The 25,787-nt window shown below is 38.4% G+C and overlaps 2 protein-coding genes across 3 annotated transcripts in view; both read right to left on the bottom strand.

The window, feature by feature from the left end:
• Positions 1-2,734: 2,734 nt before the first annotated feature.
• Positions 2,735-11,201, bottom strand: LOC135684283 (cytochrome P450 3A14). Its single transcript, XM_065199776.2, has 6 exons — positions 10,933-11,201; positions 9,550-9,900; positions 6,513-6,721; positions 6,036-6,312; positions 5,164-5,458; positions 2,735-4,742 (listed from the first exon to the last, which is right to left on the bottom strand). Exons 2-6 carry the CDS (start codon positions 9,886-9,888, stop codon positions 4,357-4,359), a joined length of 1,506 nt encoding a protein of 501 aa, XP_065055848.2. The 5' UTR covers positions 9,889-9,900; positions 10,933-11,201; the 3' UTR covers positions 2,735-4,356.
• Positions 11,202-12,818: 1,617 nt separating this feature from the next.
• LOC135684281 (cytochrome P450 3A17) overlaps positions 12,819-25,787 on the bottom strand; it is a 69,948-nt gene continuing 56,979 nt past the window's right edge. The window contains exons 1-6 of one of the 2 annotated variants that reach the window (XM_065199773.2): positions 22,168-22,484; positions 19,578-19,928; positions 18,408-18,616; positions 17,508-17,784; positions 14,118-14,412; positions 12,819-13,410 (exon numbers count right to left, since the gene is read on the bottom strand). In XM_065199773.2, coding sequence (XP_065055845.2) covers positions 13,019-13,410; positions 14,118-14,412; positions 17,508-17,784; positions 18,408-18,616; positions 19,578-19,916 — 1,512 coding nt within the window. In that variant the 5' untranslated portion in view covers positions 19,917-19,928; positions 22,168-22,484 and the 3' untranslated portion in view covers positions 12,819-13,018. Of the gene's footprint in view, positions 13,411-14,117; positions 14,413-17,507; positions 17,785-18,407; positions 18,617-19,577; positions 19,929-22,167; positions 22,485-25,787 lie in introns of those variants that run through there. The other variant, XM_065199774.2, reaches the window with a different exon arrangement.

Raw genomic sequence — 25,787 nt, 5'->3', positions numbered from 1 at the left:
AAAGTTCGCACAGACTTTTATTACTTGTAATTTCCATCAGGTCACTCAAGGCATGAGGTTCTGGCTACTGCTCAGTGGCTGTTTTTCGAGAATGTGGGGCCCGTGGCCGAAAACATAGGCAGGTCCCTTATTATATGCAACTTGGTTCAGTTCAGTTCATTTAATTCAATTACTTCTTCTCTCTCCCTACCATAAGTGTGGGGCCTTGGGCCGTGGCTCCCTGGGGCCCCTAAAACCGCCACTGATCATGCTTGTTGTAAGAAAGGGTGGGAAACGAAATCATATACGACGAAGTAACAAAAAAAATTCAACTGTGGTCATGATAATTTTCATATGGATTTGAAATATTTTGAAAGATTCAACTAAAACGAAGAATGGATCAATTTATTATGAATTTCTACCAACGATAGACTGCAGATCCCTATCATAACAAGCATGTTAATATGGCTGGATGAAAAATCGAAGGACGGGGCTGGTTCTCTTTGCAAAGCCTTTATGTTAATGCGACAACCCGACATCAAAAATACTTACTTGAATTTTGGCAGAATTGTCAATTCTATACCAGTACATTACACAGTGGTATCGGTAAAAAGCTGTTCAAAAGGCTAAATTACGACTAAATTATAATAATTTCCGGTTAAAAACCGCTAAGCAATGTCTCCTTTTTTTGTTTTTCATGCTAAAGACAACCACGAATTGTTTGTCACCCAGATCTTAACCATGTCATTGGGTTTAATAGGGACTTGTGGATTTTGGAACATCTAAGTTTAAACTGCTTCACCCCAAGTGCCTGACTATAGTTAAACTAAACCAAGTGACTGAACTATTTGTTTTGAGTCTTGTGAGGACTACCTTCGATAAAATTTTCCAACAGGGTATTCGGTTGCATCAATTTCTATGTGCTGTCAGATGCTCTGGAGGATTGCAACTCTAACAATCTGAAAGCTGAAACCATGAATTGCAAAATAAACTGAAATTTTCAACTTCCCTTTTCGATTTGGATTATCCGAAATTTTAGGTTCTATTACCGAAAGGGTTTATTTGCAAAGAAGTTGGAAAAATCTGCATTTTCACTTTGGCAAGGAATACAGCTACATAAATATACACTGAAAGAAGAACTATTCTGTTACGAAAATAAGTAAATGTGTTTCAAGGTCGATCATTAAACATTTTTTCTATTGTTCCTCTCTAAAGTTTTCAGATACTCACACCCCTTGTTCGGTCGATAACAAGGATGTTTTAAAAAAAATAGTGACGAAATTTAACGAAGCTCCTTTGCAATGCTTATAGAAGGCACCCTACCAGATGTTCATTCATTTTAAGGAAATTTACGTCATTTCAAAAGCAAGATCACTGGTTTATACAATTGTGTGATGGAGAGCAGGTGAGAAATGACAAAAGTTTGAGTGCATAGACTTGGCTTGTAGTTTCTATGCCTTTAGGACAATGCTACCAAGCTATAGGGGACAGGGCGAAAAATCGGACTACTTTTTACAGAAAAACATCCGATAAAATAGCTCCCTAAATCTTTCTTTGGTATGGTGCTAGCCAACGCACAAACAAAGGCATTAGAACAACATCTAAATCATTAATTCTTAGCTGCTTGATAAAGCCCCCCCCCCCCCGATCTTAAAGACCTTGCGTTTAGCAAAGGTTTTGTCGACGAAGGGTGACCGGAAAAATATTTTTGCTGTTAATCCGCCATTTTGTCATCTTTTATAGGAAGCAAAAAATTACTTTCTATAGAAACAGTCATAAAAAAGGCCGAGACTCGATTTCCCGAAAGATAAGAACAATGTGAGACATGATCAAACCGCAGATAAAAAATTGGAAGTAAAAAGCGATGTGCTTTGAAAATTTTGTAGCTCATCAATCGCTCATTTTATTAGCTCATCAATCGTGCAACTGAAAAATTGCGATGTAAAATGTTATTTACTGGTTTTAAACGTAATTCATAGTGCTTAGTTGTAGAGAAATCATATGTGAAATCAAAACACTCGAATCTCAAATTATCCAAAAATAAAAACATCGAGCTGTGGCTGAAATTAAAACGAAATTTGAAAAACGAACGTGACAACAAATTGCTTAAATTGGTGTTAATTGGGTCCGTGGGTTTACTCCCAGAGACGTAAGGTGAAGTATGCAGACCCATGAAGTAGAGCTTTTTCACGATCAGAAAGATAAGCTCCTTCCCAATAAATATTAAAGAAATAAGCACTTTGCAACTCTTTTCTTAACAACCTAGATGATAAGTGGGCCACGGAATCATAGAAAATGGCATTAGGGGTTGGATAAGTACCGTGGAAAACAAAAAATTGTTAACATTCACATAGAATTTTTAAAAACCATGCACTTTACACTCATTACATTACAAATTTTTACAAACCGTACTCTTACATGTTGCCAAGTTTCCAACAAATTTTCATGCATCTGACAACACATTGGAACAATTTGTAAAAAGATTTATTGTTATTCCAAATCTCCGTACCAAAAACCCACAAGTTTTATAAGAAATAATAGAAAATAACATCCATCGTATTCCAAATGAATTGCAAACAAATTTTCATATACCATATAATTTTCTGAAGATTTTCTGATAATTATATGGTTAACATAATGGCTGAAGAGGCTGAATTTTCATCCAGTAAAAACAGATATCTGCCTTTTCCTGTATCTTTCCCCGAAGGAAAAAGGGCTTCGTCGCAGGCTAGTTGGAAGAGAAATTATTCAAAGCGATTTTTATATTTTGTATCAGTTCTTTTTACATTTGTATGATAAACAGAATGAAATAAATTATATGCATGCGGCATGATGTTGTCATATAAATTTCGGTCATTAACAGCTTTTTTAATAATTAAAGATTAACCCTTCCTCTAGCTTCAAAGAATCAAAATCAGTTAATTGTTTTATCTACAGATCTAAGGCCTTTTCCTGTGCTTAACTACTCTGTTTTGTTTCTATATGGGATCATAAAAATACAATAATTGTGACGCTATAAATGCTCGCATGATGTTTGCTTGTCACTGCTCGAGATGGTAACGATTATAAAAAGGGAATAAAGCTTTTGGTAGGTCATATTGCATTTAACACCGAAGTTTGAATTCTCCTCAGTATCTCTCCGCGGGGTTTGTGGCATAATTCCTCTCATAACACATTAATCAGAAAAGATCCTATTATAAAAAATATCTATTTTTAGTGGTATTACAAAGATACAACATCACGTCAATCACATAATTACAAACATAGGATGTTGAAGAGGAAAGGCCCTAAAACCAATCCTTGCGGGTCATCTTCCATGACATGTTCCTCTCCTTAGCATCAACCGTAAAGCCTTGGTAAAGCGTTAGATAAGCAACTTTCAAAAGGTAGCAAAAGGCTAAAATGAGAAATCTTTGAGTATTTATGCTTGCTTAAGATATGCTTTACTTTTGTATTGTATCTAGTGTACAAATACTTCTAAAACAAACACCTTGAATGTTGCTTTCTTTCCCTTTTACGTCATTGCTACTTTGAATTGTTGAATCATCAAGTCAATGGCTGGCAAGCCTTTAAGGTAAAATTTGAAAGAATTTTGTCAGAATATGCAGAAATATCTTTCATTGTTGAGTAACGCTTATGACCAGTAGCCCTTCGGTAAAAATCTGCCCTCTAAATATCGACCTCAAAAATCCTTTTCTCCAGCTGGAAAGCCAATGGTTACAATATTTATTGCTCTTAAAAAAATCCTTAAGAAAAACAAAACAAACTGCTTTCGTCTCGATAGTTCTTGAAGAAGGTTACTAAAGTAAAAAATGCTTTCAGTTTTTGGGTAACCCAAGCGTAGCAAGATTGGTAAATAGGGATGGAGAGGGAAGGAAAAATGACCATTTCAGTATTGTTCATCGTGGAGGATATCTGCATAGCTATTGGCAAAGATAGGTAGCCCTAACAGCACTCCTTCTCAGAAAGCGAATAGATCAGATCTGGTTGTCTCCAATAAAAGTAAGAATATTTCACTACGTGTCTCCTTCATACTTCTAAAAAACTTTTTCAGCTCGAAAAGAAAGTCCTGATAACCTCTTAAATCGTTCAAAAAAGCAAATGTGAATGACAGTGATTGCAGAAGTCTGGAAAAGATCATTTCAGGTATATTGGCTATCATTGAGCTTCAAGACATAGCTTTGACTGTCTGTGACAAGTCTGTGATATTCATTGTAATAATTTTAGATCAAAATAAATCAAAACTAAAAAATATAGATTTTCTATGTGAGCGATTAATGGCAAAAATATTACTGCATATTATGCAAGCATGCTCAATTATAAGACTAAGAAGCTATTCAGCTGGATTTCTGTGAAAACGAGGCGACCTGTTCTAGTCTACTCTCTCTTCTCAAATCGTATCAAGACTGGCTCAGCTGGTGATAGCACGGCTCTTGGTTGGACCTTCAAAGGCACTGGTGTCTCAGGACCACGCACCATGCGATACTTCTGCAGCATTCTAACAAGGATCGTCTTTATCTCCATCTGTGCAAATCGCATTCCAATGCAGTTTCGAGGACCGTTGCCAAAAGGCAAATAAGCGAATTGGTTAATAGACTCCTTATTCTCTGGAAGAAATCTTTCCGGTTTAAAATCGTTTGGTTCTGACCAGTATTTTTCATCCCGGTGCAAGGCGTATGAAGGTATTAGGACACCCATGCCTTGTTTGAAATGAACACCGTTTATGATACATGATTTGTCGATGGTACGGGTCATGAGGAAACCTAGAATAGATGCAGAAGTGAGAAAATTATACTTTAAAAATAACTTGACTTACAATAATATGAAAGATAAAAATATTTTTTCTTAACCTAGAAGCTTTGGATAATGGATCTTTCATTGTAAAGGAATATAAGAAGAATCACAGAAAGATTCTTTACCAGTCAACCTTCTTTTCAAAGTAGCAGCTTTATCTAACCTGAACAGAAATTCAGTTTGTATCGTTATGATAATGAGACGCCGACCTCGTTCCTAAAAGAGCATGTTCCTTTGAAGGAGGCCGAAAAAACATAGCTGGTAATTGTAACTAATAAAGCATCTTCGGCTGACTACAGTTAACTTTCATATGAAAAGCTGCGCATCGATAGCTTTTGACTAGTTGCTCCAACATGGAAATAGGTTTGATTTCAATTTTTTGAAACTCACTTGGTGGGTAAAGACGTAGTGTTTCTGAAACGCAAGCTTCCAAATAAACCATTTCTTTGATTTCGTCATATGTAGCCGTGTCTTTTGATTCACAAATGCGCATGACCTCTTGGTACACTCTCTCTTGGATCTCTGGGTATATGGCAAGCTGGTAACATGTTAGGCCAAGAATGTTGCTTGAAGTATCATAGCCAGCCAGTAAAAAGAGAACCATTTCGGCAATAACTTCATTTTCTGTGAGTTTATGTCCCTTCTTATCAGGGTGCTGGGAATTTAGCATGTTTTGTAACATATCCTAAAATGAGGAAAAGATTGCTCTCTTCAAATCAAACCACCAATCCTTATCCTTAAGCTTGGGCCATCTTCAAAAGAATGAGACAAAAGACGAAACAAATATACCGATCAGTATCCAAAACACAGCCTCATGATTGACTTGTTTTGATCTGAATATTTGGAATTTTTTAGAAACTCCAACTTATCTAACTCTAACATCAACTGATTTATGTGATTTACTTTTGTTTGAAATGTCACCAAAAGGTATCAATTATATTTCCGCTTTTCTTAGAGACCAATGTTCTGAACAACCCCCTTGCCCTCCTCGCTATGTTACTGCCTACCTGAGAAAAATTTGCTTCCATCCACAAATTTCAAATATCTCTATCTTTCTAGTAAAATTTTTCTTAAAAGCGATCGCAATGCAATGGTGTCAAACTTTGCATTCATTTCTGCATCCTTTCAGAAAAATCAAAGTATTGCCGAACCAATACAATCATATCATCCTGATTTTTTTTCCTAAGTTTTATCTTTCGAGAGAAAAGACATAAATCATCTTCATGCAAGAAATCAGCGAAAGGAAAAGGAACACCGCTTACTTTTCTTGCTTCTCCTTCACCTTCGCGTCTTTGCTTGAGTATCTTCCCTGCAATATCTATTATAGGACCCCAGTTGAACCCCCAGCGGGATATAGTGATTGCCTTAGACAACCTCTTCCCGATAAATGGCACCATCATAGCGATATTTGGCCATGGTTTTGGAGACATTGCATCCTTGGCATAAGATGTGACTATGTCGTTTGGGTTTGTCTGTGCTTCAGAAAGAGTTCCAAAAGCGGCTGAAAGAATCACTTCCATCGTCACTGACTGCTGCCATCTGAAACAAAAATATTGTTTGTGTACTGAAATTCATTGGCTTGTCTTCAGTTTATTAATTCAAAAAGTAACAATTAAAAAGTTCAACGTAATCAGATTAACCTAACTTAGTCTTAAAAAATTTATTTTGCTTCATGTTGTTAAATCAAAACCCTTCATAATTTAAAGATAAAAATAGAAAAATATAGCTCAAATACTGACTCGTGAATATCGACTGCCCGATTTTCTTCTGCTGCCTTCTCTATTTTCTTTAGAAGAGTATCCCCAGCTTCGTTCATAATGTACATCATGCTTTTGAGTTTGCCAGAGGTGAAGGCAGGGGTCAATATACTGCGAATGTCCTTCCACCTTTGACCTTTAACAGCAGTCAGCATGCTTTTTAGTGGCTCGGGCATCTCCATTCCACCACCCTGTAAAACACAAACCGGCACTGAATCAAAATACACTATTTTCCCGAACAAGCGTACACGTTTGGAGAAGCACGTATGTTCAAATAAGTTCGTACTGCGTTTGTACAACAGAACCTTTTTTACAAAGCAATAGAGGTTTTTTTTCGAAATCTTTTGTTATCAGTGCTAAAATGTTCCTTTGGCCCCTCCCCCAACTTTTCAACCTATGTCGGAGCCCATGTACAAGTAGATATCCTCTCGTGTGCTTATTTGAAAAAGGTCATAAACAAGGCGATTATAATACACGATGTTTTCCCTTTCATATCTTCAACAACTAAGGCTAACTCCATATGTTTACAAATAGAAATTAAAGTCAAAATACAATGAATTTCATTTTGAACAAAAATAAATGCATATACAGGAGTTCATGTAGAAATTCCCAGGAACCAGAGAGGAGATGCTTCCTGGACTTCAAGGAGATATTATCGCGGACTTTCAATTTCATTCCATTGTTTAAATCTTCTGATGGCAAACTACCCTCTTACTGTTTTTCCTTGCATGCCTTAGAACTTAGAAAAAACTACTGATCGAAAGGATAGCAAAGTATAGGAATAAATGTAGCAAATAAGAATTACCGCAATGCGACGAGAATGAACAACAATGAATACACGTAAAAAGCCTTCACTGATTTACGTGTATTTACACTCCCCTCCCAAAAGTATTCGAACGGAGGCAGGGTCAAGTTGATGAAAACAAAAATAAAAAATAATTGCTTATATTTATAGAATGACAATAGGATTCAATTCAAAATTTCAGGTAGTCATAAATCAAAGTTCAAATTACACAATTTTTTTAATTTTCAGTCCATAATTCATTTTATCTATGGAATAACTTGTGGTGGAGGTACTCGCGAGACAAAAGGGCAGCACAGGGCCGGCCAGGAAATTACCTCTGCAACTTTTCAATGAATTAATGGAGAGGAATAATGGTACGAATGTCAAAGGTTCTATCAAATAATTGCTGTTTGGTCTTTGGAGGATCTATATTGGTTGAATCTTTTATAAAAAACCAAAGAAGCCATAGCATCTTCAATTACTTGCGGGTCTGGACTTTGAGAAGGCCCTGGAAGAGTGACGATTCAGCTGGCAGCAAAAAATCGCTTGTATCCTTAGTTGTGTGAGACAGAGAATTGTCTCAATGAAAGAAAAGGGCTGATTTATATAATCATAAATTTTCTGCCACTTTCGGGGAGGTTTTCTTGGCAGATGGCAATATAATATGCGGCGTTCAAAAAACACTCCCGAAGAACAAGATGGCGACGCCACTAGGCCTAACGCAGCCCTAGACCATCACTGAAATTCCTCCCTTTCCTTACATTTGGCTGAAAGAACTTTTGATTATATCCTTTTCCAGTTGTTTTTAGAATGAGAAGGCTTCAGAGTCATTTTTGAACTAAATCTACACTCGTTTAAGAAGACATTATCGCCCCGGTTGGCGACAGGTCGTTCCTTCATAACTTTAACTCTGTTTGCCGGTGAGTGCGAAATTTGCTGAAAAATCAAGCTTTCTTCTTAAGGCACAATATATAATTCCGTATTTCGATAGAGTTTGCCTAATTTAGATTTTAAACCGATTTTTGTCACAAAATTTCAAAGTTACTCGCTATTTTTACTCTTTAAAATTGATAAGAAAGTTTCTTATTCGCACAATTCTTTTACTCCTATATGAAAACTTTTTTTGACCTGTCTGTTCTCAAGTTTTTCTTAAATAAACTGTTTTTTCACATGAGTTGCAAATTCTTTGGGTAGTAGACTTCGTGTAGCCCACTTGCTGTGCAATTTCATCATATGAATGACCTGCCTGGCGTAAAAACTTTATGACCATTTGCTTAGCTTCATCCATATTTTGTGCTTTTACCAGTGCCCAAAGATAAACATTTTTTGAGCTATTGAGAATTTTTGAACAAAGATTAACGTTACTTTTTTAATAATATGGCATTTGTAAGAATTAGGCCCAAAATTTTGCCAAATCGTTCGAATACTTTTGGGAGGGGAGTGTATAGAATTCTAAAGTGTGACGTCATCAAAAACCTATTTTTAGAATTTTTGAATTTTAACCACATAGAGTAAAAGATAACCATGAAATACTTTCAAATACGCAAAATTGGCCAAATATGTCTAAAATCGGTTGGGATATGGCTAATGAAAGATTTGAAGTTTGCAAACGAATCACTCTTATTTTGGCTCTGTTCATAAAGCTATGAACAGAGAGAGACCAAAACACAGAGGTTTGATGGGGAGAGAACCAACAAACATATGGCCATATCTCTGCCAATTCGTAACACAGTTGCCTGATTTTGCACATTTAGAGGTATTTCATGATGCTCTTTCGGGCTATGAGATCCAAATTACAAATTATAAAAAACTAGTCATCACTTTAGAACTCTATTGTTGTTCATTCTCGTCGCATTGTGGTATTTCTTTTTTGCTGCATTTTTATAAATTTTTCGCCGTAAGAACTCCTTGGAGTCCGTCGAGCAGACTGCTATCATGACGTTTTCTTTATTTACACATAGGAATAAATGACTTATCTAGTAACCGGAGAAAAAGGTATAAGCTCCTCAAGGGTCTGTCTCAGGGCCTCTGTTATTCAATATCTTTATCAACCACATTTTGCTTTTGCATACGGACCTCAATGCATCTTAATAAAACCTATTGCACATAACTTAGCAAAATAATGTCCATGAAGTAAGGAATTTTTGCGTACAAAATTTGCGTAGAGCGAACATTCCAGCCACAAGTGTTTGGTGTTCGGATAAAATCTATTCTTGAAAAAATTTCATAGCTTACCGGTCGGTCGTGAAATTTGTCAAATTCCTTAACCAGCACCTGCCTTATGATATCAGGCTCCGCTACAACTATCATTGGCAGTTTCAAAAAATATAACCCATAAATGCTACCATACTTTTTTCCAGCTTCACAAAAGTACGTGTGCAGCTCTTTTCTTTTCCCAACAAATACCATGCTGTTGCCAATTAGCGGTAATGGCGTAGGCCCAAGGATGCCGAGCTTCTTCAGTGCAGTGAAATTTACTACATAATGCCAATACATCAGAACAGTAAAGAGCAATAATGACGTAATAATCCAATGCTCCTTCACAGCAGTTAGCACATCATATACAGAATCCATCTTGGACTGCTCCTGCGTAGATAAATTACATAATGTGTCAGAAATGACATAGACAGGGCCCGCACCACGAATTTTAAAGTGGGGGGGGGCAAGGCTAAAAATGTAGGGGGCTAAGGCTTTTTACCCCTTTTATTGCAGTTTTAAAACTACTTGCTTCGCAAAAAGTGGGGTGCCATTGCCACCCCGGCTCCCCCCAGTGGCGCGGGCCCTGATAGAGTCAAAATTACTTTATTTGAATCAAACCCTTTATCTCTATCTCGAAAACCCTCTATCTCAAACCTTTCTCTTCCTCGAGCTGAGGTTACGTTCCGTTTCCAGCACTTCCGGTGACTCGCCATTACTCTCACCCCGTATTTCGAACACGATTCTCGGTTCCCACTTTCGAACATGAACAAAATGTCACACTTACTTACAGACAAAATCGAAAAGAGCAACAGTAACTTTGATTCAGCGTATTTCGTCTAAATTTGATGAAAAAATGTCGAGGGGGGGGGGGCGTGGCAATACTTTGACAGCGTTCCTTTTTGTGATGTTATCCTATGATTTTCAAACTGCCTTGAAGTAACCAAAAGTTAGTCATAGTCGCTCCCTTAGGACAACATTGGCATTGCCTGTTGATAAAAGGGCGTTCTCTGGTAGTAGCAAGGGCGTGGCCAAAATATTTTGCTTTGCACCCCTTCATCATATATATCGTGTCATTCTACGTGTAAGAACGCAGAGACTACCCGTGAACGTTTTGCATTGTTTTACGTGATGCGACAACAAACACAACAGTACTCATTAAGGTTTATTTTCATCTCTTAAAAAAGCTTGGGCTAGAGTTTCATAGGCCAACTTGATTACCTAAGGATCCCTATCCTAAAGAGGCCACAGTAGCCACCCCCCCCCCCCTGGAGGGCATGATGCATTGGCGCATGGGCATTCTATAACCCATTGCAAATAAATTTAGGTATTTCCCAGTTTTCAAAAAACATTTAAAGAAAAGTGAATCCAGCTTGAACCATTCCCTCCTAAAACCTCATGGCAAAATGTTAACAAACGTACCTTGTTTATGAGTTTCGGAATATTGTGCTCTAGCCTAGTTTGACTCTAGCAAGTTCCCTATAAACAGCACCGCAACGTGATGCAATGTTCTTCGGTTCTTGGCAAAAATTCTCGTTTCTTGGGAAGCAAACCTGCAATAAGTTCCCAGTACTTGTTTTAAAAAATCCTAAGACACTTTAAAACCAGCATTGAATTTCATCATTGATGGCAATAACGATTACGCAATCTGCATATTTGGACCGGAAATGGCCAGACTTCCTCTTTTGTCCAAGTTTGATGAAGGTGGGGCGAGGGGGGGGGGGGGTTGTCAGCACACTGATGATTTTGAAATAAATGAAAATCAGGCAAATCATGAAAAATTAGGAATCCAGGAAAAGCACCCAATAGATCAGGCACAAGGAGTAGCCAGCTTATAAGTTAGGGGTCTGGAAGACAGGTTACGCGTGGACAAAGCACCGCAACACTAGAAAAGAAAAGACTGGTTTTGACGATAGTGTGGTAGAGTTGTAAATACATTGCCATGGGTTTGAAAAATAGTCCAGTAACATTTAAAGCGCCCCATAAAAACATATGCCAGTTCGTGATATTTTTGATACGTTAATGCTACAATACAAGAATGATTCTTAAAGGAAAATGTACATTGAACATTATTAGATAAAACCAAAGTTTGATGAGATTCCTTTTCCTAGCTTGCATAAAATTATAAACACTTAAATTTCCACCAGCACCGTATATGTACTGTTTAAGTGCAGAACTTCGCGCAATTAAGCATGTAGATGTAACAGTGGATTTAACGCAAACTCCCTCAATTCCGTGATCCCGTGTGTTCGTTATAGCCGATGATGACCATTGCGGATCTTTTGTCTCTAATACCTTTTTGTATGTTAATCGATAATGCATAACTATAGAGTTCATGCTGAAATTTACAGGCTACATCAAACAGGTATGCTTAACAGCTAATAGAAATCTTACAGCATCCCAGACCCATCTAGAGGTCAAAATACATCCATACCTCCAAAAACCAAAGTTGTGAGAAGGTTCCCTTAATCTGTCCACACTTTATATCAGCCTCTAGCCCAAGGCTTGCCTTTCTTGGGGAACCAGCAAAGGCGGGTTCTTGCAAGGCCCCCCTAACAAAAGGCTTGCCTTTGTCGGGGAACCAGCCAAGGAAGGTTCTTGCAAGGGCCCCCTAGCCCGACGCCTGCCTTTCCGCCAAGGCGGGCTCTTGCAAGGCCCTCCCATCCCGAGCTGGCTAACCTTCTTTTATCAACCCACCGAGGCGGGTACACGCATGCCCCACCCCCTATCCCGAGATGCGAATTAGCAAAGAACGAAATAACTCCGAAATTGAACCCAAACCTCGGTCCCCCACACAAAACCCCTCTCACAGAAACCCCCTCGCAGAAAACCGCATAACAGAAACCCCCCTCACATAAACACCCCTCACATAAACACCCCTCACACAAAACCCTAACACACAAAACGTGTCACCGCAGATACATGACTCCCGCATAAAAGAGGCTTCCACCAAATAGAGGTTGTGGGCTCCCCCACGGATGTTGCAAAAACCACGCTCTCTGCCATCAAAAAATGCTTCCTCGAAAAAATTTACAAAAAACACTCGCACTCCTACAGAATTCAGCGAAAAATCACTCGCGCTCCTACGTGATTTTAACTCGCACTCCTGTCACAGGCGCTAGAGGGCGGGGAGCCTCTTCCTTTCCCCGTCTTTTGCTCCCAGCTTCACCAAGAAATCCACCACTATACTTCCACTTCCGCGCTTGAACCTATGGCACTGATGCCAAGAGATACAAATACAATATCAACATTACTTAGTAATCAAGCTGCTGCTACAAATATAGAAGATAGAAAGAAAATGCAACCGCTAATGCAGCCACAACACCGGTCATTTCCTTGACATATTTATTTTAAGACAAAAAATTAGGGACCTTAAACCTCCAATACGGGAGGACTCTGAATTGGTCGCTTTACAAAATTGTCTTTCTCGAAATAAAAGTTAAACAAATTGAAAACTTTTCCGGTAATTTAACTGCTTACTGCTTGAAAAAAACCAACGTGTTGAAGTCTAATCTCTTTTCTCAAATCGTATCCACACTGGTTCAGCGGGTGATAGAATTTGGCTGGCTCTTGGTTGGATCTTCAAAGGCACTGGTGTCTCAGGACCACACACAATGCGAAACTTCTGCAGCATTCTGACAAGGATAGTCCTTATCTCCATCTGTGCTAATCGCTTCCCAATGCAGCTTCGGTGACCCTTTCCAAATGGCATATAGGCGAATTGGTTAATAGATTCTTTATTCTCTGGAAGAAATCTCTCTGGCTTAAAAGCGTTCGGCTCGGGCCAGTATTTTTCGTTCCGGTGCATGTTGTAAATGGGTATGAGGACGCCCATACCTTTTTTGAATTGGACACCGTTTATAACACAGGATTCGTCGATGGAGCGGGATAACAGGAAAACTATCATGGACGTAGAAATGGAAAAAATATTTAGCGAACCGAGAACATGCAAGGAGGCCTAAACAACATGGCTGATGATCTTATCTAATAAAACGTCTCTGGTAGCTCATTTAAATATCCCAGGAGACCCTAAACAACTTTAAAAGATATACCCAGGACCGGAGGATTGGGGGTTGGGGTGTGTGGGGGTGTTAAACATCTCTTCTAAAAAATTTTCTTGTAAAACTAAAGAACTAGAGGTGAATCTAGGGGTGAGTCCATCTTCTCGAGAAAATTGGAGCCGGACCCCGTCTTGAGCATAAAAGCTAATGACGGCGCAATTTATATCTATGTGTTAATTACAAAATTAAAATGACTTTGAATCAACACATTGACGATGAATTAGAAACATTATAGCAGGCATCAGTTCTTGCGGATTCTAATTTGTAGGCCTCACAATCAAATGGTTATCATTTTTCTAGACCGTGCCACCAATGATGCGACCCTTTGGCTTTATAGCCTCTCATATCAAAATCAAAGAAACGAACAAAAGGATGCCACGGGAAAATTGTATTCTTAAAAACGAAAAAAGAGAAGGAAAAAATTGAAATTGTAATCAACCAATGGAGCATACAAGATGTCAGATATTGTGTTGTTTGAAAATAGCCCTGTATAATAACTGTCCTGCGCAGTAAATTGCTTAGACATTGAAGGTACAAAAAACTTACTTGGCGGGTAAAGACGCAATGTTTCTGAAATGCATGCTTCCAAATAAACCATTTCTTTAATTTCGTCATATGTAGTCGTGTCTTTTGATTCACAAATGCGCATGACCTCCTCGTACACTTTATCTTGGACTTCTGGGTATAGAGCAAGGTGATAGCAAGTAAGGCAAAGAACATTGCTTGAAGTGTCGTACCCAGCTAGTAGGAATAGAATCATTTGGGCGATCAGTTCATTCTCTGTGAGCTGATGACCCTTTTTCTCGGGGTGCTGGGATTTCAGCATGTTTTGCAGCAAGTCCTGAAAATAAGAATTAAATAACGATTATACTGAGATAAAGTCATTAGTAATTGAACAATCAATTATTTCAGTCAAACTTGCCTAAGTCGGACTCGCATAAGTCGGATACTTCATAATTTGGACCAAAATAGGGGCAGCACTCTGGAATTCCCGGACCAACTGTGCAGACAAAGACAAAGGTTTGGCAAGTTTAATACGCCGTACCTAACCATTCATACACATAAAAGATGATGGATTTGGCTTTTTAGGTCATAGCTAGCAGAACGGAATATCTAATAATAAGAACAATATCGAAGCAATTGCATAAAATCAATCAGTGACTTTGTTTAGATACAAGTATTTATTTAGCATTGTATATGATCTGACATCTTCATTCTATGCTTAAGCTGTGATGTTCCATACGGTTTATCGATTTCAAATTTTTCTAAACTTTGCAAAAGTCGGAGACGTTCGCCTGGTTGACTTGTGGTTTGACCTAGAATTAAATGCTACATTAGCCACCTTTTTATACCATTCGAATTGTAATTTAATAGAGAATAACATATTGTGAGCCTCACATTGGGGTCTTTCGTAACAAAAAGTTACAACCGCTAGTTTGGAGGGAGGTTTTGTCAACAAGTTATGTGACTTTTGATATTAAACTGCGAACTCTTCTGTTGAAAAGACATTGTATATCTTAAACTGCATATTGCAAACAGTCCAAACTTGGCACCAATACTCACAATACTGAAATATGTCACGCTATATCCAACAAAGTTGAAAAATATAACGATGATATCATCAGTGACGACACCACTATTGAACATCCCAGGGCTTTGCAAATGATATGATATGATATGATATTAGTGATTTGACTGGCGCATATAGAAAAAATACAAGTGAATAGCATGTTCAGTTAGGCCCAGGCAGAGTGTCTCGAGACAACAAAGATCTTACGTCAATCAAAGAATGGCTTTATCTCCACAACCCTTTTGGTAAAGACGAAAGATCTTCGGAGTCCTTCAAGAGCCCATTGCATTGTTCCCATTCATTACACTGATATAAAGGAAATATAGTAGAGTTTGAAATCCCCCCCCCCCCCCCCCTGCTTCCGATGGCCCTGGACAGTATGTCAACAAAAGTGCAAAAACATCTTCTTTGAATGAACAAAACACAGCTAGCATTCAAATCACTGGAAGCGCAAAAGTTACTTGTAGCAGGGAAGCGTCTCTGGCAAACTGAATAACAAGGATATGCTGATAAATTTGCTTTGTACTCGGTTAGAGAGGGAAAGGTTTGTTGCATCACAAATCGACAGAGACTGCCCTGGTGTACGCAGAAACTGGTAGATGTGTTTTTCTGAAGGTCCTCATGATGAGTCACTGGAGAGATGGATTGGAAGAATTGCTCTTTGGAAAAGAAAAGGCGACATTCAAAATTGTTATACTGGAGCACGCGGGACCCTTTTTCAGCACAACAGTATCAAGAAGAACTTCTTTTTGCTCATGATTGCAGTGGCTGTGACAACTTCAGCTATGCACCAAAAAGGCATAATAACAGCTTTGTATTGTGACAAATTTTAGGAGGCTATTTAATGTTAACACAGGGGGTGAGATTTGTCAGACAGCCCCGAATGAAATATCACCTATCTAAAAACAGAGACCAGGGGCGCCGGAAGCACGGGGGCAGCGGGGGCAGCGGGGGCAGCGGGGGCAGCACTGTGCCCTTGTGAAAATGGCACTGTGTTTATGCGAATGGAATAGTGGGATAAAACATTAGTGCGGTTAGACACAAAATGAAGGCAATTAAAATATTGGGTGCATTTGTTATGAACTTAAGTGCAATAATGCTATTTCTTTCGGCAACACTCTAAAATGTAGGAAATTACTGTAGAATAAGATGAGTGGCGAAACGGAGGCATCTTGGGTCCCAAGGGAAAACTGAGATGGGGCCCCTTTTAACGGACTCCAGTAGAGCATGTCAAACACTGATGCAATACGCAACACTAATCCAAGTTAACTAGTAGAAGCTTCAATGGAAGTAATCTTAAAGCTTTCAAAATGAGGTGAACTTTAGCAAAGTCATAAGAATTTATAAGAAAGAAGATGCCATACCAATAAAGAAGGTAACGAAGATGGAAACCCTTTGATCGATCATGACTTCAATTTAAAGCCATAAAGAATGTCTGTCAGAGCCCACAAGTCATTGCAATTGTACAATTCATTTGCACTTTCATATGCAACTGCAGAACGTACTTTTAGCCCAATGCAGTGTGATACGACACGACAGCTAACAGCTCAGGGTTAGGAGGGGATTAACTAAGCCTTATTTTGAACGGGGACGTGTCATAATTTTCCAAACCTCTCTAAGCTGCATCAAATCTTTTTTTGTCTACCAGTGTCTTTAGCTTCCGCCGAGCGCTCGTTTAGCAGAATGAGGTTGATAAAAAACTACCTTCGACCATCTATGAAAAATGATTGTTTGTCAAATCTGGTGACCCTGAGTCTCTCCAGAAACACTGAAATCGATCATGACGTGGTACTAGACAAGTTTGCAGCCATGAAAAAGAGAGGAAGATTGTTGCTTGGAAAGACCTGACTTTATTGTGTCATTATGTTGTGTTGATAACCCTGTTTAACTTTTTTTAAGTTGTAGCCTTCTAAATTTCACTGGAAAATGCTTTCAATTCAGTAAGAAGGCATCAACACCTTGAGTAAATCTATCTGCATCTAAAATATAACAAATTTGGTTGCACATTAGGTCACTAGACCTATACATAGCAAATGGGAACTGACAATTATATACGCATGCGAAGTATTCAATTTACCATTGAAGTAGATATGTCGTCGGAAACATTATGTATCCTCCACCCCCTCCCCCCCTTTATATCAGTGCTAGTGTCAGCCCTTTTGCGGGAACTTGAAAATTGTGAAAAAGCTGATAATCGAGCTATTTGTATAGCTACTTTTTATATGCTCATTCAAACTTCTTAAATCCATAAGCCCCGGGAGGTAAATCAACGATTTAAGATGCATAAATTACATTGATTCAATCCTGTTATTTAAGTATTCAAATCAGAAAATAGGAGTAAGTTAAATTAGACTGACATTACGTACATTTCTTGCAACTCCTCCAATTTGTCGTCTTTGCTTGAGTATCTCCTTTGCAATATTAATTATTGGAACCCAGTTGAATCCAAAGCGAGACAAAATGATTGCCTCAGCTAATTTCCTCCCAAAAAAAGGCAACATTACAGCAATATTAGGCCATGGTTTCGGATCCAGTGCTTCCTTGGCACATCTGGTGATTTTGCGGTCAGGGTTTGTCTGTGCATCAGTAAGGGTCCCAAAAGCGGCAGAGAGAATCACTTCGATCGTCACTGACTGCTGCCATCTGAAACAACAGTTTTAATTCTGTACTGAAATTCATATTTTTGATGTCGACTTTAACTTTAATTATATCTATTAATTTGCAAACAAAAATTTGGTGGTACAAAAGATGAAAATGGCTTTGAAAAAAGCAAACATTTTGAGACATACCTCGTGTGTCACTCATCAGAGTATAGAACGTCAGAATATTGATCGACAATTCTGAGCTACGAAATAGCTATAGCCAGGTGTGGATCAAAATAGGCCAATCAGAAAAGGAAGCACACTCTATAAAGGTTGCCTAATCAGAGCCGGTTTGCCTTTGAAAATATTACTATTAGAGTCCTAAGGTGAAAATGAACTACCTCTGTCTAAACAAGATCGGCTTCTTCATTTTCGTGTAGGTATCAGAATGTTCCAAGTCCGAAATACCAAAATGCCCCATGTCGTGTGACAGGGGTAATGTCATGTGATGATGTCGTGTTGTTGATATAAAAAAATTAAATTTTTTGAAGAGTTTGTGCAGGTTTTACCCTCTTGTCTGGTTTGACGAAAGAAAAGGTTGTATATTTCCGTTACACCTAATGTTTTAGCATTCTGTGGCAGCGAACAGGAACATCAAATCAAATAAAAATGATATGTACTGACTCGTGAATATCGACAGCCTGTTTTTCTTCTGCTGCCTTTTCCATTTTCTTTAGAAGAGTATCCCCAGCTTCGTTCATAATGTACATCATGCCTTTGAGTTTGCCAGAGGAGAACGCAGGAGTCAGAATACTGTGAATGTCCTTCCACCTTTGGCCTCTGACCTCGGCAACCATGCTTTTTAGTGGCTCTGGAAACTGCATTCCAAGATCCTATTATGCAGGGCAGAATGGGAACGAATTTCAATTGAATAAAAAGTAACAGTTTAATAAAGTTGGTAAATATTACATAGGAATTAAGCGAATCTTGTAGAAATACCCAGAATGACGTAATCCGACGTGTATAAGGAGTTCTTTTTTGACCCTGTTTACACTGATACGGATCTAAACGTATCTGTACCAAAGCTAGAACAGATAGGTTACCCTTTGAACTGGATCAGCCGGATCCGTTCGAGTATGGGGATGCTATCCACACCGATTCGAGAACGCTCTTCAAGGTTTACCCTTTTTTGACCTGTTCCGCTATGACAGCTATGACAGACCAAACAGGCACAGATCCAAACAGGTACTAATCTAAGCGGGTTCAGAAACGATACAATGATGGAACATTGGTTGGTAACTGTATTTTATAACCTTTATAACACACTCAAAAGCATATAATAATCACTGACGTCGTGACTTTTGTATTGTACCTTTAGATTTATTTCCAAGGAAAGAGACTTCGTGTCTCATACTCCAGGCTTGAGCCTACGGACGCTCCGGTTACCAACAAATGTTTTTTAAAACGACAATTAGTTGCAGCAAAACTCCCAGCGCCATTCAACTTTTGCTCGAACTCTCGGAGTAGGCGGTTTAAAGAACCGTTCAAAATTTTTGTTGGTGTTTACATTAGAACGGAACGGATCCAAATGCATATGTGCCAATTTGGATCCCTACCGGTGTAAACGGGGTCTTAATTTTCGATATGAGGCGTTTTTCAGACTGCAGCATTTAGGAGTGAGTGTCTCTATTTAAATTAAATTTACTCCAGTCATAGAACCATCATCGGATTTTTAGCATTTTGGATTGCTTTCAGAAAAAAATATATCAAAAATTTTGAAAAATCAAAAAGTGATCCATAAGTAATCATCCAGCACAAAATTAACTTGTAAAACTTAACGAAGGTTAAACTTACCGGCCGGTCATGAAATTTGTCAGAATCTTTAACCAGGATGTGCTTTATGATTTCAGGCTCCGTTACGAAAGTCGTTGGCAGTTTCAAAAAGTATAACCCAAAAATGTTTCCATATTTTTGTCCAGCTTCGCAAAGATAAGTATGCAGCTTTTTGCTATTCCAGATGAACGTAATGTTGTTACCAATCAGAGGTAAAGGCGTAGGCCCTGGAATGCCGAGCTTCTTAAGTGCAGTGAAATTTACTACATAATGCCAATACATCAGAACAGTGACCAGCATCAATGACGTAATAATCCAATGCTCCTTCACAGCAGTTACTACATCAAACACAGCATCCATCGTGGACTGCTCCTGCGTAGATGGTTAATAGAAAACGAGGGCATTAAAAGTTGTACGCAACAAAACCCTATGTTATGAGAAATCATATCACGGTAAAAGCATGTCAAGAATAAGAATCACAGTGATAATAAAGAAGTTCCTGCACACTAAATTGTGAGCAAGATTTTACGACTTACAAAAGGGCATATTTGAGTAATTTTATCAACCCAAACCCCCCTGTGTCAGGTAATTCTTTCGATTCAAAACCACAGAGAGTTAATAGTCAAGTCGATTTTTGCTGCAAACCTCTAAAGCTAGGGCGTTACTCAAGAAAAGGGTTGGCCAGGATATCCAGAATCCAAGAAAAAATTTCCTGTTGTGTAAAAAATTATAAAATTGATAAAATTAAACTATAAAAAAGGTAGTTTTTTTGGAATAACAAATGGATAAACTTCCGTTATAAAGAACAACGGGAAAGAAGGGCAAAACCGTAAATTTGAATTACGCTCTGAAGATCAAAGGAATCTTTAATTTTTACTTATCTTTTTAGTGTAGATCTAAACGATTGTAATATATCGCCTATTGTTATATGGTGCCCTAGCTGCCAAAGCATCAGTGAAAGAGTGGGACCACAGTTCGATCATCTCTTTCACTGAGGCTCTGGTACCCAGGGCAGTTATATGGGAAAAAGGCTTCATGCTTAGGCCGACCCATGGAAAACCTATTGCCAAATCCGTTGGCCGCACTTGCGGAATTGGTCGTCGATTTGAAGCCACAAGCCTATAATAGGTCTCTTATGAGATATGGGCGCCATATTATTATAAAAGTTTGGCCAAACAGGTATTAGTTGAGCGCTATATCACTGTAGCAGGGCCCACGTCACGGGGGGAGGGTGGCCATGCCCCCTATTTTTATGCAAAGCAAGTAGTTTTAAAGCTGCAATAAAAGGGGTAAGAAGCCTTGGCCCCCTACAATTTTGGCCTTAGCCCTCTACATTTTTTGCCACATCACGACATCAGAAAGAAATTTCTGGTTTTATGGAAGATAAAGAAAAAGTAAGAAAATCTCGTTTTTTACGAAAGTGGAGTGGAAGCGCCGCTGGTTACACAAGAGTGCAAAATAATTTAAATCAAACACTTCAAAACAAAATACAGGGCTAAACTTCCACCTACTATCCTTGGCCCACTTAAAAAAGGGTTGGAATAATTGGGCGATCTCACATCATGCTTCACATAAGTTCCAAGAGCTAATTCAAAGAGGAAGCATCAGCACATGAGAAGATTACTTTTAAGGCTTGCACTCTTTTTTTAAAGAGCGATTTTGTAAGAACACAAGCCTCAAAGTTAGTCAAAAGTTAACAACAAATTAAAAACAAGCTGAGGCTGACAAACTGCAAATGAGGCCTGAACACCTCCCTGAAGCGAAAACGCTTCCAATCTCACTGGTTACACCTTATAAAAAAGATTTGATTTGCCTTGTTTACACTTTGGAAGGTTTTTTCTACCGTCAACCAACTGCATGCTGTGATGAATTGTTGAGGCTTGTTTGAAAGCTGACTTGTTTGCTAATAGTTATATTTTTGGGAGGGGGGCTATAGCCCGCAATTTTTCTCCTGTCTGTGTTTTCGAAATAGTTTCCTTGTCAGTTTGAAGTTATAATAGACTGCCACTGTGAAAGTATCGCCTCCATTTTTGTTCTGGGGCGCCGTAGCCAAACGGCAGGACGGGCAATTTCAGGGAATCCAAACGGTTCTGTATTATTTTGGACTATTGTATTAAGAAATCCTTCCTTGTCCATTCTGATGTTATCCTTAAGGCATGGTCTTTGATAATTTCATTGGGGGTCACGAATCCCCCTTTCCCCCTCCCAGCAAAAGGGTAAATCCTATATTTTATCTATACGAAAGATTTTATTTTGGCAGTAGCTGTAGCCTGTAAAAAGGGGTCCTATCTTCTACAGGCCTTGTCAAAAAGGACTGCACTGTGCCTTATAACAGCAGGGCGTGCGTGAGGCCCCTGAAATGCAAAAGTGATAACATACCAAAATCACATAACGATGATAAAAAACGAATGCTTCTGCTTTTATAGCTGTTTAAGAGAGATTCAGTCTTTCTTCATATCATTTGATGTTTATTTGTGCTCGAGCGGGGGACGTTTTGTCAGTAGTGGGTGGATAAATTTTCCATAAGGTTTTCCTGCTTTCCGGGCACTTAATACCATTTGCTTAATTCAATAGAAGCATACTCATCCGCACTGAAATCATATCAACATACCTCTTGTTAACCTGCACTTCAACGACTATTCACAGGCACACAACTTTGTTTTTCTTTGGCATTTGCAGCATCGCCCCGATTCAACAAATGATCATAAATTGATGGTGACTAGAATTTCAAATCGATTGTCCTAATACAATAGTCTCTGTGCAATGAACAATCGACTCATCCTGGAGCGTACTTGAAATCTCTTCACATCTTTCCAATTTCCTTTGACATCTTGTCTTATCTCGTCTACCCCATTGTTATGTTTTGTGTTGGCCAGTTGAGTAGATCAGTCTTCTGAATTACCGTAAATTTTCTTTTAAGCCCCTCAAGGGGGTTATTGTTTTTCAGCACTTTAGAGGGTGCTTATCAGAGAGGGGGACTAAATTGAGAGAGGGGGCTTCATAAATATTTTATAATAAAAAACCATTTATTGTGGTAAACTGATTTTTTGTTATTTGCGAAATAAAAAACATCAAATCAGCCTTCTTTATCAATAATATTGTCATCGTTATTGTCATCAATTATTAATTCTAAAATATCTTCTTGGGCCATGTCGCCCTCTGAAATCGAGCATTCGAAAAGGTCGACTTCATCCCTCGGAGTACCAACGGCCTGTAATTTTGGTAAAAGGCTCTCGCATGGCCCGTGCTTAATGCAAATTAAATATTTGTCTTCGGATCTGTTATGACTGGAAAAGAGATGGTGTGATTTGATGCGAAGTATTGAACGATCAATGATTAAATTAAAAATCTCTGTTTTTTGTCAAGCTTACTTATTTCAGCATCAGTGAAAATTTGGGGGGGATAAATTGAGAGGGGGGCTAATTAAATTTTTCCTTCTAAAAGGGGGACTAATAAGAGAGGGGTTTAATTGAGAGGGGGGCTAAATTGAGAGGGGGCTAAAAAGAGAATTTACGGTAGTCGTTAGAGCGCGGACATGTTTGGGTAGTCGGTTCAGGCTCAGTCGCGAAGTTTGTTGGATGATGCTAGTTTTTGCCGACGTGTACCGTTTTGTCTTTTTGAATTTTATGAAATTAGATAAACTGACGAGCCAAGTAATCAGAACACTTGCTTGTGTTATTCGTTTGAACCGTCGGAGTACTTAAAGGGGCCCCTCAAACACATTCAAACATGTGTCTTGATGCTTAGTCCAACAAAGAACAAATTCATTCCCGCTACTGTCGAGGAAGTGAAAGAAACGGTTACAAAACTGAAATCTGGAATAGATTTCAGTTTGGACAGATTTGCTTACTCGCTTACTGCTGAAATATTCAAATATTTGAATGATGACCTTTTTGCTTTTTTCACAAAATTGTTTGATAAAAGTTTCAAGATTGGTAATTTTCGGTGGCGATAAATATAATATCGATAACTACAGAGGAGTCTTTTTGGGGGTTCTAGTAGAAAGACTGCAAAGATTTTCAACGAATTTCGATATTCTATGTGAAAATCAGGCTGCCTGTAGGGAAGGTTACGAAACCAGTGACAATATCTTTACTCTACATGAATTTATAAAGTTACAGTGCAAAACCCAACTGTAGACTGGACAAGTACCCCAGTCAAAAAAGCTTTGGTGAAGTTTTAAAGCTGTATTTACTCCCATTCTATTCAGTGCAGCACCACAAATAAGGCCAGGAAGCAAAGTTTCAGTTCCATAACTTTGAAGATAGTTGGGTCCCTAGTTCATAAGGTTTTCTCGCCGACAACACGAAAGCATTCTTTACATCAATGCATGGGACAAAATGTCACTTAACAAGAGAATTATTACTTTTAAAAATGTTGGGACAATAAAGAAAAGGTATAAGAAAGAATAACATAAAGTAATATAAGTACTAAGCCTAGATCAAATGAGTCGGCTCATCTGTTTGGATCCGACGTAAAATTGAAGAAATGGAGTTCAGGATTTCTCCTCTCTTTTGAAGACTTTCTCGTTATAATTTTTATTAATTACAGTTGTTTCTTGTTTGGGAAAAGTAGTTTCAACAACAGTAACAAGCATACAAGAACCATGTAATAAACATTTTGAAAAATGCATAGTTGTTCTAGAAATCTATTTACCTCCATAGCTCTATAATAGGCCACCATCGGTCTCCATAGCTCTATTTTAGACGTCCAGAGATAGGTATGGTACCATGTTTACCTTTGTTTTCATTAAGTTGCCTAAATCAATTATCCTTTCTGCGAAATATTTTGGTGTAGCCTTGGAGCGACAATCGTTGGTTCTACAACGAAGGATGAATCTTCCTGTGGGGCCAATTGCTTTTTTGACAAAAGCGGCTTGCACTCGACAATTGCACTAGAATGTGCCTTGACAAACATTTTCTCGTCCATCTTTCCAGTAGATTTGTTAATCTGGTATGACTGGATATCCTTCACCAAAGAGTCTCCTATAATTTCTACCGTTCTTCTCGTCTTCTTGCCTTCCGCTGGAATGTAATTCAAATGTCTTTCTTCTAACACTACCATTGTTGGTTCTGCTTGACCACTCTTCGGTCCTGTGTGATTCCTCCTGCTCGCTTCCAAGGGCGCGCAATTGCTCCGGTGGTTTCCTCTGTTAATTCTTCTTTTCTCCTTCGATCCTGAAAGATTTCTGCGTAGCATTTTGATTGATTTCCAGATGATCGATTTGATACCTCAATTAATCAACTTCAGTGGCGAAGCTAACCAAGAACTGGTGGTAGTGCCCAAGAGGTGTAGCCACGCCCCAAGGGACCAGCCATTAGTTATGGTCGTAGTTGGGGCCGAAGAGAAATGATTTTTCCTCCAGAAATTTGGTTTACCCAACATACGACCCATTATTAATTTTTTCTACCCAATGATATCCTAAGCATACTTTCCTTTCTACCCAATCTAAAGCTAAAAACTGAAAAATATCACAATTAAATGTAGTCTTTTCAGCATCTACATGTGTTTCTCAATTATTTTTCTTACATCTAAAAGCGGCGCTACATTATTATTTCATGCAAAATAGACCCATTTAGCTGATTCTCTCGTAATAAAAGAAAAGTATTTTACTTAGGTTTCCAGAAATTAAAAAATATCCTGCCAATATTTTTATCGCTACCATTGTATAATATGTTGGCCCGCCACACACTGGGTCCTGGAAGACGGAGGAAGGGCCTCAAATGCGTTGAATAATACGATATTCTTGCAAATCTTATTGTGAAAGGTTTGTAAAGGAGTCATAATCTGTTTTCCAAATAGGTTGTCTAAATGGAGCCAAAACCTGCTCAATTAATGTATCGATGCTCATCCGGTAAGTCACAAAAGTACAGCCTTCCAGACTATCGTTTTGCTTCAGTGATGTGAACATGGTGTTGGTGACGTCACGATTATGCAGAAGGTTCGGGCAAACTCGTCCATGCTCGGCTAACTTTGACGCTCAATAACTCGAAAACTGTGTTGAATATTAAAAAAATAATAATGTATCAGGTATTTATGCTCGATATGCTTTCATTTGAGGTCAAGTTAATTTTGCGTGTCAGTTCACTTTTAAAGCGACTGTATTTTTTAGTCATTTGGGGATTACCCACAATGCCTTTGGTATGTCAAACTATATATCTTTATACTTTGTTCAGAAATATATTTATATACTGATGAAAGCAGATGTTGCTAATAGCGAATACCGCATTT

This window comes from Rhopilema esculentum, chromosome 21, assembly GCF_057945365.1.
Source record: "Rhopilema esculentum isolate cy_ngs chromosome 21, ASM5794536v1, whole genome shotgun sequence".
NCBI lineage: Eukaryota > Metazoa > Cnidaria > Scyphozoa > Rhizostomeae > Rhizostomatidae > Rhopilema > Rhopilema esculentum.
The sequence above is the reverse complement of the archived record's forward strand: the minus strand, read 5'-3'. Positions and strand labels throughout refer to the sequence as shown.

Excerpts from the sequence above, each read along its gene's own strand:
- LOC135684283 (XM_065199776.2), bottom strand. The coding sequence starts at position 9,888 with ATGGATTCTGTATATGATGTGCTAACTGCTGTGAAGGAGCATTGGATT. Across the intron at positions 6,722-9,549 it reads ACAAATTTCACGACCGACCG|GGTGGTGGAATGGAGATGCC; the intron begins GTAAGCTATGAA and ends TGTGTTTTACAG. Across the intron at positions 5,459-6,035 it reads GTGAAGGAGAAGCAAGAAAA|GATATGTTACAAAACATGCT; the intron begins GTAAGCGGTGTT and ends TCCTCATTTTAG.